Source organism: Aspergillus candidus (genome assembly GCF_002847045.1).
Source record: "Aspergillus candidus strain CBS 102.13 unplaced genomic scaffold BDW47scaffold_68, whole genome shotgun sequence".
Classification (NCBI taxonomy): domain Eukaryota; kingdom Fungi; phylum Ascomycota; class Eurotiomycetes; order Eurotiales; family Aspergillaceae; genus Aspergillus; species Aspergillus candidus.
The window spans coordinates 55,040-69,406 of NW_020194073.1; the positions used below are offsets into that span (position 1 = coordinate 55,040).

The following is a 14,367-nucleotide window of genomic DNA, read 5'->3' on the forward strand; positions in this document are numbered from 1 at the left end:
TCGTGCCAGTTACATGAATGCTCCGCGGCCCCGCGTTGCGTCAAATCGCGTCCCCGACTCTGACAGGTCTGGTTTGCGCACCGGCGCGTCCCCATTGCAATCGGAAAACATGGATCACCGCAGAAGCATGTCGGGACAGAAGAGCAAGGTTCCACGAGACCAACCAGTTATTTCGAGCGAAAAACGTACAGAGCGAATGATGGTGCAAACGAAAGAGAAGGCCCAGGTGAGGTCAAGGAACCCCGTCAAAGAATCATCGAGTGCAGGAAACAGAGGAGAGTGGGAGAGATCGCGCTCAAAGAGAGCTAGTCATCATGACGGATCTAGTCCGAATGTCAAGAAGAAGGAGAAAGAACCGACGGAGAGTAAGTGATACGGAACAAAGAGACCTTCCGAGTCTACTCGGCGGTACATGCTAACCACCACAATTTGTTCTACAGCTCCATGGAACCCTCAAGCCTCGTTACTACCTCGCTCGACCGCGCCGTTAGCTAGTCGCGTCTCCGTCCCACCCTTGGCTTCGACGCTGCCCCAGACACTGCATCCGCCGTCGATCCGAGAGCTCTCTGCCGACGCGCAAGAGAGGGTCTTGCTCGAGGACCTACTATTCGTTTTCATGGGGTTCGAGGGCCAATACATTCATTATCACAGCTCATATGATCCATCCGCGGAGAAGGATCGTCTCACGGGACCGGTGTATCAGCTTCCCTCGGGACTTGACCCGACTTTAAGGGACCTTACGCTCTCGATGCTCAAAATGGCCACCCACTACAGTGCCATGGAGTCATTCGTGGAAGTCCAGAGTCGCGCAGAGTTTGGCGCCGTCAGTCATGCTTTGTGCGCGGCCATCAGGAAATTACTCAAAGACTACCTGATCCTCATCGCTCAGCTAGAAAGTCAGCTTGTCAACAACCCGAGCTTCACGCTACATATCCTCCATTTACATACCATGCCAACCGGCCAATGTCTGTCGCAGCTATATTCGCTAGGGCAAGAATTACTCCGGCGAAATGGGCTATTGGACCAGGACATCGATGACACGATCGACGATTTCGACGATGTAGACAATATCATTGAACAACTCAAGGAGGGCGGGGAACTGGTTCCTGGCGGTATGTCTAGCAAGAGAATCTGCAAAGGAGGAAACGTGCTCCGGCTTCTGACGGAGCGACTGGCAACCTTTTCGGGTGACCCGACCACCAAAGCTCTTTTGGAAACCCTGCTACGGGAGGCCAGCCGGCCGTACATGACAATGCTTAACGAGTGGCTGCACCACGGAGGAATTAAGGACCCCCACGCCGAGTTTCTCGTCAAAGAGCAGAAATGGATCAAGCGAGAGAAGCTCGAGGAAGACTACACGGACGAGTACTGGGAGAAGCGATACACCATCCGCGAGAACGAAGTTCCGCCACAGCTCGACAGCGTGCGAGACCGTGTTCTTCTAGCCGGAAAGTATCTCAATGTGGTTCGAGAATGTGGCGGTGTCGACGTGAGCAAAGCGGTCAAAGACGTGCCGAAAAGTTTCGATGATCCTCGATTCTTGGACAATGTCAACGCTGCCTACACCTACGCCAATGCGTCACTTTTGAATCTACTCTTGACCAAAAACTCCCTCACGACACGCTTCCGTTCTCTGAAGCATTACTTTTTCTTGGACCGCTCCGATTTCTTCTCATACTTTATCGAATTGGGGACGTCGGAGCTCCGCAAGCCGGCAAAGAGCGTCAACGAAAGCAAGCTCCAATCGCTCCTTGATCTCGTTCTCCGCCAGCCCGGCAGTATCGCCGCACAAGATCCATTCAAGGAGGATGTCAAGGTGCGAATGAATAAGGTCGGACTCACCAAATGGCTGATGCAGGTGGTCAGCGTGTCGGGGATCGACCAGGACAACCCCGATGCAGCGATCGAACGGTACCAGGCACCCCCGACGAGCGGAGACGATGACAAGGATATCACTGGGTTCGATGCTCTTGAGCTCGATTACTCAGTTCCCTTCCCTCTGTCTTTGGTCATCAGCCGAAAGACGGTCCTCCGATATCAGCTGATTTTCCGACACCTTCTCTCGCTTCGACATTTAGAGGGCCTGTTGCTTACATCCTGGCTGGATCAGAACAAAGTCTTGGCTTGGCGGCATAGGTCTTCCGACCGACGGCTAGAGATGTGGAAAAAGCGGGCATGGAGCCTGCGCTCGAAGATGCTTGTTTTCGTGCAGCAGCTTCTCTACTTCTACACGGCGGAGGTTGTCGAGCCCAATTGGCAGAACCTGATGGATCGGGTCAACGGGACGGATGCGGATGGTTCTGAAGTGACCGTCAATGGGACCAAGCAAGTTAACCGAACTGTGGATGAGTTGATGCAGGACCACGTGGATTTCTTGGATACCTGTCTTAAGGAGTGCATGTTGACTCAAGCCAAGTTGCTCAAGGTTGGTTAAAGCTTCTTTGCGCCATTCGGTCGTCCTGTGCTAACGGGGCTCTAGATTCACTCCAAACTGATGACGTGCTGTACTATGTTCGCTTCCTGGACGGCATCATCACTTGCCAGGGCCCTAGCTTCAGCAGACCCGGACTTGACAGGAAATAAACAAACCAACCCTGACGGGAGAAGCTATGACCCGGCACGGATCGGCAAGCTAGAGGATACACTGAAAAGATACGAAGACCACTTCAACCGACATTTACGTATCTTGATGGACAGGTAGGCATTGCTCTAAACCCAGGCCAGCTAGTTCGGATAGTCACTTACTTTCGACCCGCAGTTTGAATTACTTTGCGGCCACGGAAAGCGTCGTTCTTCTCAAGCTAGCACACGCCCTGAGTTCCATCAGCAAAGAGGATTGATACAATTCTGCTCATTTGGGAGTTCAAATGATATAATGGGGAGCCACCATGTAACTCCAAGAGGTTTCAATACGCATCTAGCTCACCCGCCTCTTCCACGAGTCAAGTAGTCGCCTTGCAAGTGAGGTCCCACACTTGTCGACAGCTGCACCGACAACGCTCGATCTCCTAGTAGACAGCGATTCGTCGGCAATGGTGCAATTGATGAACGAGTGGCATGTTCAGTATTTAGCGCTGTTCATTGGCAACACTACACTAACCCCTGCCTCGAGCCAGGATGTGAAAGGCTCCAGGAGGAACCCGACACCGCATCCGATCCAACATGTTCGCCCAAACAAAAGCTTATCTGAGAAAGTGGTGGCTTAGCAGTCCCTTGTGATCCAAACATTGCTCTGACTCAGCCGATGGACTGATTCGCAATCGCCACGATCAGCGTTAGGAACCATGGTCCGTGATGGGTATAGAAATGCGTGCTGCATCAATATCTACAGCAATCCACTACCATATTTTGTCCGGTGTGAGCTCATTGAGCCGGAACTTGGAGGTCTCCTACAGCGTAACGCATCGTTATACTGTACGCTGCGCTGACGACGGCCTGGCTGCAAGAATCTCCCGTGATGACAAGGGAACATGTACTTCCGAGTCAACCAGGATTATTTAGCCGATTATTTAGCTACCAGTAGCATCTATTACATCAATCTCACCCAACCGTGTCATACAATACATAGCCTCTTCTTCTTTCTCTTCCTCTCCCCTCATCAAAAACAAAACACCGTCACTCCCAAAAGTTACCACTCAACCACCTTCATCGATAGTACAAAACCAACCCCCATCACCACCGACCATGCCCTCCCCCTCAATAACTATAACAGACCACCTCCCGCCACTCCTCAAAACCGTCCTCCCAACAACCAACAACAACACCACCACCCACAGCCGTCTCGCCCTCGCCGCAACAGCAACAGCCGTAACCGGCCTCGCCACCGCCCTCCTCCTCCCCCGCATCTACAACGACTACCTTACCTACATCTCCTACGGCCCCGGCGGCACCCCCCACAATGTCCTCGGCTGGCTCATAGCGACCCTCGCCCGGCCCTTCGGCCGCGAAATGCTCTCCACAGAGCCTTACGATCGACGGATCCTCGCCGACGGGGAAACAAAGAGCTACCTCGCGGGCAAAGATTTGATCAGACGACAGGAGCGGCCCGCGATGGGGTGGCATGTTGTGCCGCAGCGGCAGTTGAGTGATTTTGCTCCGGGGGATATCCGTGAGGTACACACATCATTACCCATTACTATCCTCCCAACACACAAAAGGGAAAAAAAAAAAATATGTATTCAAAAATAAACAAACAAAACTAACCCCAAAAAAAAAAAATTCTACTCAAAGAAACTAATCAACGAATTCACCGCGCTGGCCGCTCAAAACCCCCACCTCACCAAACTAGCCCCCTCCAACCTCGAAGCCCACGCCGACGGCCTCTTCGTCGCGGACGGAGTAGTACTACCAGGTGCGAGAAAACAGCTCCTTAAGGGCGAGATCGCGCATATACACCGCATGAAGGACGCTTCCGTGCATGTTTTGCTGGCGCCTGCTGATTGTATGTTCTTGCGTGGCCCCTGCTTTCTGTTTGTACTGTACTGCGTGACTTGAGGCTCTGACTGTTTGTCTACCTAGGTAAGAAGGTTTTCGAGGCCGGTTGGGGCCAGCGTCATCCGCTATCCGGTGTTGGTTCACCTAAGGCTTTGGGGGGAGGGGCGTTGATTCTTCCCGCTGAGTACGTCTTTGTGTATGCCCCACGGACGGAGGAGGAATTGATGCTTGTCATGGATATCGTCAGGGCTGGTGTGGCGTATACGACGAACTCGGATGAAGTCCACTAAACCTGTAGAGGGTCATGAATGAACAGGGGCAAGGAGGGAAAGGGGGGTGGGGATTCCCGCCTACGGAGCACTACGGGTTCGATAGCCCGCATGTCTATCAGCAGAGGCCCGTAATGCGATGGTTTTTGACATGCTTTAAACCCCACTGTGTACACTATTATGACGTCTTAGGACCCATCTCCTCTCTACCGCTGAATCTTCTGCGGTATATCAAGTCCCAATAAACATGGAAATACACGGCGTAATGAAAGCAAAGCAGCAAAGTGCATATCCACATCATGGAGCTGTCCTAGGAGATTCATTCCGCCCCCAAACAATGCCACAATAGTCAATGTGTTGGTCAAATGGCCTGCGGATATCCCCTCAGGAGAGCATGCGTCTAACATTAGTTCGGGAACCATGCACACTAGCGGGCCTAGCCGGCATAATCTCCGGTTTGTACTGCACCCAGGCTTCCCGAAGTGAACCATGGTCCTGGGTACGCTGCCAACCGCTTTGCGTCCTTCTACCAGTCCTTTATGCGAAACCCCACAACCAGGGCATGGCCAACTGGGGGCTGTCAGGTCATTCTGGCCTGCATGAGCTCCTATGTCTGCACGTTAAGGCAGTGGAGACAATAGCAGGAATGGTTTGCTCCTGTCCGTCTTTTCCGTTGGGAATGTCTCTTGCAGATCGAACAAGGTAGAAGCCTCCTCGTATTAATAAAGCGTCTCCAGTCCGCGGAGATGATCACTTCAGCTTCTACCCTTTTCAATTAATATATGATTGCCTGTTATTCTTCCATGCATTCGATCCTTTGCACGTTGGCTGACCAGTGACAAGAGCGATCCGTCGAGCCTAAAATGCCACGAGGGATATTGAGTCCTCAACTGTCGTAGTGGGTCTCGTGTCAGTGATTCTAAATTCGTTCCGACCCCTGGGACTGTCACTTGCGATCGTGATGGAGCCAAATGCCCAAGAAAGCAGAAAATATCATTGGCTTACCCCCACGGCAAGTTCCATGCCAAACCCCTACTATTCTTCATCCGGCTGCGACCCCTCTATGGGCCTTTTTTAGTGTCATTTGTTTCAGGTCCCTTAAGCAATAGGCATGGGTCAAAGAAGCGGTGAGGGCGAATGATATGCGAGATGCCATGAATGGAAGAGGATATGATTGATTTTCCATTTTATCTGGAGGGGGGGGGAAGTTTCTGCATGTCCAAACCAGTCAATCAGATGGGCTAGAGAATATGGATATACCATTTGACCAATTGATCTCCTGTCGTTCGCCTTCTCTGTCGGTCCTTTAAGCAAGCCTATGTCAAGCTACTCAATTGTTTGTAGTCTCCCGTGTCCTGGAACCCCTTCCAATCGGAATAGCCGCGCAGTAATGACCGGGGGCTCCATTCAATCGGAGGTCATGAGGGGTCGGATCTGATAGACATTCGCTGCAATGTCAAACAGTCATGGCGACAAGACTGACGCTCAATTTTGTCAATTTCTTCTTTAGTCTTGGACTTCTGCCGTGATGTGAATCTTCATTTTCGTGCTGTCGTATATTATACCTCTTATCATCACCAGCTTCGTTTTATAATTTCAAATTGTATTTCGCTGTACGTTATTACGTCGCCGTGTCCTATGTACCAATGAGCATGGTCATGTCTTAGACCGCTTTGCATGGCCTTGCCTTCCTCAAAGGCTCGGCTATTTCGGTTTGCTAGTCTGGCTGTAAACAATTGGGGTTGCAAAACCTGAGTTCTAGCAGCCTGTGAGCGCGGTAAAACGACGGAAAGTGATAGTAGTATCTTAGATCATCATCGTAATGTTTTAATAAGTCCGTTTGCTGCGCTTAAGACACAAGCAGAGAAGGTTGGAACTTTGCTTGATTAGGCGCTGCCATTGGAACCCACCACCGGCCGAAAGCCAGAGCCCCAGCACAAGGTACCCTCTAGGCTACCCATATGCCTAGATTCATCGGCATCGGTGGCAGCCCCTCCGGGAGTACCATTGACCCCTCATCGGCGCACATTTGGTGGGCTGTGATGGTGGAGTCAAGGGACAAATGCGTATTCTGATTAGAAGATGAGGACGACATTGGCCCATCGGAAACGGGCATGACTGATGAGTGATTGTTGCTGCCCTATTTTGTGTTTCTTGGGGGGGTGTTTCAGAGCCTTTGCCAATGGTTTGTTCGGTTCTTCCAGAATCAAGACAGAGACGCCTGGTACTGGGCTGGGCGGAATTTCCTACCATCCGCGAAATTTAGTACGCATATTGAATCCCGCGCAGTACTCCTGAGGCCATGGGTACCAATATACTCACGTCTTTCGCCCATATTTGCCGGTACTTGATCGCCAGCAATTTCTGCCTGCTGTATTGATTGATTTTCATGTTAGAGATTTACCGGGCCACATATTCCCCACCATTAGTCCACACAATAGACACAGGCAAACTTCGAATCTCGCCGACCCTCAACCCATGGATTAGAGAATCAAAAGGCAGACAGAGCACGGACAAGACTGAATGAGACACGATGACGTACTTGACCAGCATACACCCTAACAGATGATAAGAGAGCTGACCGTGCCGTATGATTAAGGAGCCCCGATTCACAAACCGAAGCACTGGACGAGAGATTCCTCGAGATCATCAGCATCAATGGTCGCGATTACCAAAAATATGCGGTTGATCGTCAAATATCCTTCGAACCGGTCGACGACGTAAGATTGAATAGTCGCCGAATGCTGCCCCACGTTGACAAGGGTTTATTACCAGGACGAAGCGGAGCGACTCGAACTCCAGCACCGAGTGTTCCACAAGGTTTTCGATGACCGGTTGATATTTCCACCTATCCCCCACCTTCGACGGGTGCTCGACTGCGGATACGGTTCTGGGTCCTGGGCCATCGAGATTGCGGACCAACATCCAGAGTGCAAGGTAACAATGCTGGCGGGGGTCGTATACAGAAAGACAGGGCTGATCATTGGGGATCTTCGAAGGTTTTCGGTATTGATATATGTCCCCACATGAGCCCTGACGATGTACCTCAGAATGTGAATCTAGAGGTGAGTCTGATGTGTTCCTGTCCAACTGCCCCTGTCAAACACCTACATCTTGAGGTCTTTAGGCTTGTTTCCCCCTAGCGCCGTGCCATGCAGGAAGATGTTAGTTTGTGGATGCATATTAGATTGCAAGCAGTGACTGATACATCATTGGACAGGTGGACGATCTCAACCGACCGTTTACCTTCCCCACAAAGTATTTTGACCTTGTCCAGTCGAGGCTCGTTGCGACAGGTATTCACCGAGAGCGATGGCCGTCATATATTCGTGATATCAAAAGGTCCGGTAATCGTGGCTATGCCATTCCATACTACCTCGCCCTGTTTGTATTCCCGACTAATCTCCGGTGACAGAGTCCTGAACCCCGGGGGCTGGGTACAACTCGTCGAAATTTATTTCAACGTCCAATCTGATAATGGTTCGATCACGGAGAAGCATGCACTGAGAGAATGGAGCACGCGATATATGGGTTCCTTTGAGCCATCGAAAGACCTGCGTGTGGGCACGCGGTTAAGGAACCTCCTACTGGCGGAAGGCCTGACGGAAGTCGATGCCAGAATGATTCCCCTTCCACTTTCCGCATGGTCCACTGGTAAGTTGCCTACCTTTGCGGGACACAGGATTTCCCCTGATATATCACAGATCCCAGAATGCGGGAAATAGGCGCTGCCAACAGCGAAAATACCCGAAGACTACTCCACGCATTGGCTCTCTTTCCTTTGACTCAACGTCGGCGGATGCCGTTGGATCAGTATCAGGCGTTGGTAGCAAGAGCACAAGAAGAGGCAAGAACTCCCAGTCTGAAAGCATATTTCCCACTGTAGGTTGAGCCCCTCGCAAGTATTCATCGCCTTATTCTAACAATGAAGGTATGTGTGTATTGGACGAAAGCCACTATAGCCGCTTCGGGAAGCCACATCTCGCCTCTTCCGTGTTTCTCGAGGGGAAAACCGATATGGTTAAGCCGGGGTGTACTCGACCTATTTTACTAGCGGTTTCACTAAAAAAATGGCGGTTGTTCTTGTTGTTCTGGGTTCAGACGCCCTGTCGCATCCAATGTGAGCTTGGGAATCAGCTAAGTGAGAGTCGATTGATCAGATTTCGTCCTGCGTTGCTTATATTCTGGGGTCTTGTGTTGATCAAACCTTAATTGATTTGGTGACATACCCGTTAATCCAAGCCGGTAGCATCTAATCATTTTCAACTTTCGTTTTCACTCCTCATTTTCACTTCTCACTTTCATCTTCTTTTTCTCCTTCAGGTATCCGCATTGCGTCGTCCAGGAGGAGGAAGGTTTTGTTCAGGATTTTGCGTTTTCGTCCCGTCTTTGCAGTCCAGAGTGTCAAGCATCACTTCCCAGCTGGCGTTGTTGAGCCTGGGCAATTTTCATTCATTGTTCAGTTGAGGGTGTGAAATATGACGACCACTTTCATGGGGTGTGTGCAGAGTCTGAGAAAGAAACTGTATGGGGGGGTCTGATCTCCTCAAGGCCAATGTTTGCCAGAAACAAGGGAGAGAGTATAAGACGATGACGCGGGCATCTATGCTCAGCGACCACAACCTGAGAGGGATTCATACTCAAATGAGAATACAAGTTCTGCACATGAGGTTCTGGTTCGCTGGTTCTTGGAAGAAGTCTCGAGACGCAAACTTCTCTTAATTAATCGGGGGAAGTGACCTTCCTTTGTCACATTTTCGTTACTGCAATAGGGATAAAGAGCGAGAAAGATAACCACAGCAAAAGGAAATGGAGAGAGGGGGAAGGGAGAAACGAAGGAGAGAGAAAGATCGGTCTCGGGAACGGACCCAGACTGTCGGGTCGCTCTGTCTCTCTCTTACGTTAGCTCTGGGGGAATCCCCGTTTCCCTCTCTATCTCTACCGACGAAACAACGTCAAAATCTTCCGGATCCGAGAAGGCAGGTGCCTCTGTCTACTATTTTCCCATTTGTGAATGTTACTCGTAAAGAACTTGGGGGTCACCTGCCTCCCCATGGGCTTGGCTACGAGATATCAAAGCTCATTATCAAATTCTATTTCTGGGTACAACTGCTGACCAAACTGCAAGAGGAGCTGTCCAAATGGATCAAGTTCAATTACATCTGGTCTTGTTCAGCAATAGGCCAGGCTATAGATGGGGCCAATTGCCCCAAACGCCTTGATCTCCTACACCTCAATCGGTCACGGCCCAATAATTTACAGTGGGTCTCGACTGAAAGCTATAGATTAAACCCCGGCGTCATCGCTGGGGTTTACTCCAGGCCGGGCGACATCAGACTACAATGAATGAGATTTCCTGGGTATTCTGGCTAGATTGCTCGTCTTCAACCGTTCAGTATACCATGTGTACCACAGCTCAAGCGACCTCTTTCTGGAGAGCCCACGGAACAAGGGATGGACAGGTTCAACTCTTCTCTCATATCCGACAATGTGATCAATCAATTCAAAAGAATAGAAGGCTTGGCGTTCATGCGAATATCGTGGGGGATCATGCACCAGGTTGCTTCTCCTACGATATATTCCGTATGTTCTTGCCTGTACAACAAGATCAGGGAGACGAGATCGCGCTGGCCCCATTGTCTCGAGCTGATCATAGATATTTCTTGTCTGTGCGTTGAGCCACCGTATTAACGTCCTATAAACGCTCTGGCCATCGATATTTGGCTACAGACTTACCTTGACCCCGCAATCATTCAATGATGGATATCTTCAAATGTACTCCGTACATACGCATCATCAGAAGCTCAATACCAGACCAATGCCCACAGAAATTCGCTATCGTTGTCGCATGATACTTTGTTCGCTTTGAGTAGCGTCGAAACAACTTCTTCTACACCGAAGCCTTACCGATATCGAACTTTAAAAGGAGTGAGTAAACAAAAGGATTTCATTTCCACCCTATCAAACATCCAAATCAATGAATGATTCGTAAATTTTGCCATATGTCACCCATGTACCATGGTCGGTCGGATGCCCGTTCTTTCAGGCACACAGCATTACCCAAAAGCGTAAGGCCGCGGGGACGGGACCAGGCTCGGACAAAAAAAAAAGACGGCCGTGCAAATACCCTCAATCCACCACCAACTACAGGAGAGGAATCAACCACCACTCTTCGCACATAATGCCTTCTACATATAAGAGAGAAAAGCCGTGGGACACGGATGATATTGACAAATGGAAGGTATGTACACATAGTTGCGACCTGGTTTACTTGACTTTTTCGTCCTTTGCCTTTGCCAGCTTTTGCTAACTTGAGGCGACCCGATCAGATCGATCCTTTCAAGGCGGAGGACAATGTCGCCGGTAGTTTCGCAGAGGAGTCATCGTTCGCTACGCTATTCCCGAAATACAGAGAGGTCTATCTGAAGGAAGCATGGCCGGTCGTGACGAGAGCGCTGGAGAAGCACGGCATCGCCTGCACTCTCGATTTGGTGGAAGGCAGCATGACGGTGAAGACGACGCGGAAAACTTATGATCCGGCTACTATTCTCAAGGCTCGGGACTTGATCAAGTTGCTGTCGAGAAGTGTGCCTGTGCAGCAGGTCAGTTCTCTTTCTATCTCTTTTTTTGCTTTTTTTCCTTCTCCGTCCTCTTCGAGCATTCCTGTGACAAAATCTGACCAAATCATGATGACAGGCCCTGAAAATCCTCGAAGACGACATCGCATGCGACGTCATTAAGATCCGCAACCAGGTGCGCAACAAAGAACGCTTCGTCAAGCGGCGACAACGTATTCTCGGTCCCAACGGCTCGACGTTGAAGGCGCTCGAGCTCCTGACGAGCACGTACATCTTGGTGCAGGGCAACACCGTGGCGGCGATGGGACCGTTCAAGGGACTGAAGGAAGTGCGCAAGATCATCAACGACTGCATGGCGAACATCCATCCCATCTACCACATCAAGGAGCTCATGATCAAGCGCGAGCTGGCCAAGGACCCGACTCTGGCCCACGAGTCGTGGGATCGCTTCCTGCCCAACTTCAAGAAGCGCACGCTGTCCAAGCGCCGCACTCCCTTCCAGGTCACCGACAAGGCCAAGAAGGTCTACACGCCGTTCCCGCCGGCCCCCGAGAAGAGCAAGGTCGACTTGCAGATCGAGTCCGGCGAGTACTTCCTGTCCAAGGACGCCAAGGAGCGCGCGCAGAAGGAAGAGGTTGTCGAGCGCCAGCGCGTGAAGCGCGAGGAGAAGATGAAGGAGCGCGAGAAGTCGTTCGTCGCGCCCGAGGACCTGGAGGATGCGGAGCGCAGGAAGAAGGAGAAGAAGGAGAAGAAGGAAAAGAAGGAGAAGAAGAAGCGCAAGCGCGAGGCCGAAGCCGACGCCGACGCCGAGGGATCCGAGAAGAAGGAAAAGAAGAAGAAGAGAAAGAGCAAGTCCAAGGACTCCGACGAGGAGGCGTAATCCGTACGCCTCGTGCTGGTTGTTATTGCTATACTATTCCTTCGTTTGTATTTGCTTTTCTTACGTCCAGAGATCAGGCGCTTGGGCATAGCATGGGCTGGAGTTTCTTGTTCCCCATCCACTTACGCTACGGATGGGGGAAACCAAAATTAGTATTGAGTTTGATATCTTTGTGTAAATCTATCATTTTTCAGTGTCCCAATTCTTGGAATGATCATGACTTGGGTAATAAATCCTGCGCAGTAGTCATTAAGATGAGCGACATTGGAAGCTATTCCCACCCCTCCAGAGCAGTCAGATACCATACCAACTTCGCCAACACCGCGCAGCAGACTCAAACTCAGCTCCCAACAGACGCAGTCTCTTGCAATTTCCCCTCCAAAAACACCCTCTGCTCCCCCCGGCTCTTCTCCAAATCCAAACCCACCGCCAGCACCCCAAAACTAACCACACTCAACGCAAACAGGAAATAAAACGGCGTTGAACTGTTCCCATCAGGCGAAGCATCAATGATCGCACTCGAGATCAACGGCCCAATAAACGACGACGTCTTCCCAATAATGCTAAACAAGCTGAAGAACAAGAAGTCGTGCCCGCGCGGCGTCACCTCCGAGATCATGATCTGCGAGTAGCTGTACCAGGGGCAGACGAAGAGGCCGTAGAAGGCCTGGTAGAGCCAGAATTCCCACTCGTTGTGGAAGCCGAAGTTGGGCGTCCAGATGCCGATCATGCCCCAGCCGTCGAGGAGGATGATTGCTACTGCGATGGTGTTGAACATTGTTTTGGTGCTTAGTTTGAAGCGCTGCTGGGTGGTCCAGAAGGTGTAGATTCCTATGGCCTTTGATTCCGTGTTGGTGGTTAGTTGCGTGTGGTGGCCGTGTTAGAGAGAGGGGGAGAGGGGGATGAGGCGATACATACCTGCGCGGCAATTCCTACTATCAGTAGATAGGTGAGATGCAATGTGCTGTAGGAAACGACGCTATTTTGGAGGGTAGAAACCACTGTCACGGTTGTGTTCAATGAGTCGCCTAGAAGGAAGTATCCTGCAGCGTGTCAGTCATAATAACAGTATAGTTCAAGTCCGGCACATACCAACGAGATAAAGCAAGCTCTGTTTCAACTGCCAGATCTGCCTCGCAGCATGATAAATCTGCCACAAGCCAGCAACAACAATCCCTCGAGGGCCAGGATCCTGCCCCGGTCTCCGCTTCTCCAGGAAGAACCAAGGCAGCGAGACGAGTACCCAAACCCCAGTAGCGAACGCAATCAAGACACTCAGCCCCCAATTATTATTTGCCTCGCTAGCATCCACCCGCAAGCCAAACATGATTCCAACAATAATAGCCAGAATAACAATCTCAGCAACCGACTGCACGTAGAACGCCGTGTTGGCCAGCCGACTACGCTCCATAGTATCAGCATACTCATACTCCTCACGCGATATCTCCCCGGCGCGGTACTGGTTCGACCTCTCCTTCATCGTCTGCGTATTCCGCGCCAGCCCCGGAAAAGCCGCAGTCCAGAACGTCAGCGTCGTCTGGTAGGCGATCAATCCTACAATGTACAATCCGACGCCAACGCGCCATTTATCCTGCGTGTGCACGCCGAGCCAGCCGAAGCCGATCCCATACGCTACTGCAGAAAGCGTGATGAGGATCGTTGGCCGCCAGGTGCCGAAGTCTGCAAAGCTACCGACGACCAGGAAGATGACCACCTGGATGGCGAAGGATATCCCGTTGCTGAGGAGAACGATACTATTGATGGAACGCTCTCTCCCCGCGAAGTCGAGAACACCCTTGTCTCCTGCGGCCTGGGAGAGCAGGTTTTGAAAGGCCGTGGGGCCGAAATCTGATAGTTTTAGCTGGGGTTTGGGTCTGGGGTTTGGGTCTGGGGGTGGGGTTTGAGGGCCTACTTACTGAATAGTGAGAGCCCATTGTTGCCGATGTAGTAGCTGATACCGGGTTTAGCAAATAGATCAATGGTTCTGGCAAGCCACGCACGAATAGTAGGCCCATATTTCCCAGTTCGAAGTTCGATGGCTGTCGTCTGATGGATTGATCTCAATCGCAGGCTCCGAGTCGACCCTTAGTGTAGCATTGTTGGGAGATTTCCCGGTTTCTACCAACGCGCCCTTCGAGGAATCCATGCTCGATATTGATCCAAACAGTATCCAGCGATGAAAATACCAAACGCGTTCAAACACCGA

General features: G+C 51.0%; 5 protein-coding genes across 5 annotated transcripts; 4 read left to right on the plus strand and 1 right to left on the minus strand.

Moving 5' to 3' along the window:
- Window positions 1–109: 109 nt before the first annotated feature.
- Window positions 110–2,840, plus strand: BDW47DRAFT_120573 (gamma-tubulin-complex subunit SPC97; the record flags this gene model as incomplete). Its single annotated transcript, XM_024815507.1, has 4 exons — window positions 110–365; window positions 441–2,425; window positions 2,480–2,697; window positions 2,759–2,840. The coding sequence occupies 4 exons, from the start codon at window positions 110–112 to the stop codon at window positions 2,838–2,840; spliced, it is 2,541 nt and encodes an 846-aa protein (XP_024668199.1).
- Window positions 2,841–3,550: 710 nt separating this feature from the next.
- On the plus strand, window positions 3,551–5,000 carry BDW47DRAFT_112666 (uncharacterized protein). The gene is made up of 3 exons (XM_024814214.1): window positions 3,551–4,113; window positions 4,231–4,441; window positions 4,519–5,000. Exons 1-3 carry the CDS (start codon window positions 3,685–3,687, stop codon window positions 4,722–4,724), a joined length of 846 nt encoding a protein of 281 aa, XP_024668200.1. The 5' UTR covers window positions 3,551–3,684; the 3' UTR covers window positions 4,725–5,000.
- A 2,236-nt stretch (window positions 5,001–7,236) lies between these two features.
- On the plus strand, window positions 7,237–8,665 carry BDW47DRAFT_120575 (class I SAM-dependent methyltransferase; the record flags this gene model as incomplete). Its single annotated transcript, XM_024815508.1, has 8 exons — window positions 7,237–7,241; window positions 7,303–7,423; window positions 7,479–7,640; window positions 7,703–7,768; window positions 7,924–8,045; window positions 8,119–8,357; window positions 8,408–8,585; window positions 8,635–8,665. 8 exons carry the CDS (start codon window positions 7,237–7,239, stop codon window positions 8,663–8,665), a joined length of 924 nt encoding a protein of 307 aa, XP_024668201.1.
- A 2,147-nt stretch (window positions 8,666–10,812) lies between these two features.
- On the plus strand, window positions 10,813–12,359 carry BDW47DRAFT_112671 (KRR1 small subunit processome component). The gene is made up of 3 exons (XM_024814215.1): window positions 10,813–10,944; window positions 11,033–11,305; window positions 11,400–12,359. Exons 1-3 carry the CDS (start codon window positions 10,885–10,887, stop codon window positions 12,159–12,161), a joined length of 1,095 nt encoding a protein of 364 aa, XP_024668202.1. The 5' UTR covers window positions 10,813–10,884; the 3' UTR covers window positions 12,162–12,359.
- Window positions 12,360–12,501: 142 nt separating this feature from the next.
- BDW47DRAFT_129289 (MFS transporter) lies at window positions 12,502–14,307 on the minus strand (the record flags this gene model as incomplete). Its single annotated transcript, XM_024816972.1, has 5 exons — window positions 12,502–12,999; window positions 13,080–13,204; window positions 13,254–14,009; window positions 14,078–14,112; window positions 14,162–14,307. 5 exons carry the CDS (start codon window positions 14,305–14,307, stop codon window positions 12,502–12,504), a joined length of 1,560 nt encoding a protein of 519 aa, XP_024668203.1.
- Between the last annotated feature and the right edge of the window lie 60 nt (window positions 14,308–14,367).

Bases quoted from the DNA above. Each gene is read 5' to 3' on its own strand.
- BDW47DRAFT_112666 (XM_024814214.1), top strand. From the start codon at position 3,685: ATGCCCTCCCCCTCAATAACTATAACAGACCACCTCCCGCCACTCCTC. The intron at 4,114-4,230 runs GTACACACATCA...TTCTACTCAAAG, and splicing joins CTCCGGGGGATATCCGTGAG to AAACTAATCAACGAATTCAC. The intron at 4,442-4,518 runs GTATGTTCTTGC...TTGTCTACCTAG, and splicing joins TTTGCTGGCGCCTGCTGATT to GTAAGAAGGTTTTCGAGGCC.
- BDW47DRAFT_112671 (XM_024814215.1), top strand. From the start codon at position 10,885: ATGCCTTCTACATATAAGAGAGAAAAGCCGTGGGACACGGATGATATT. The intron at 10,945-11,032 runs GTATGTACACAT...CGACCCGATCAG, and splicing joins ATGATATTGACAAATGGAAG to ATCGATCCTTTCAAGGCGGA. The intron at 11,306-11,399 runs GTCAGTTCTCTT...TCATGATGACAG, and splicing joins GAAGTGTGCCTGTGCAGCAG to GCCCTGAAAATCCTCGAAGA.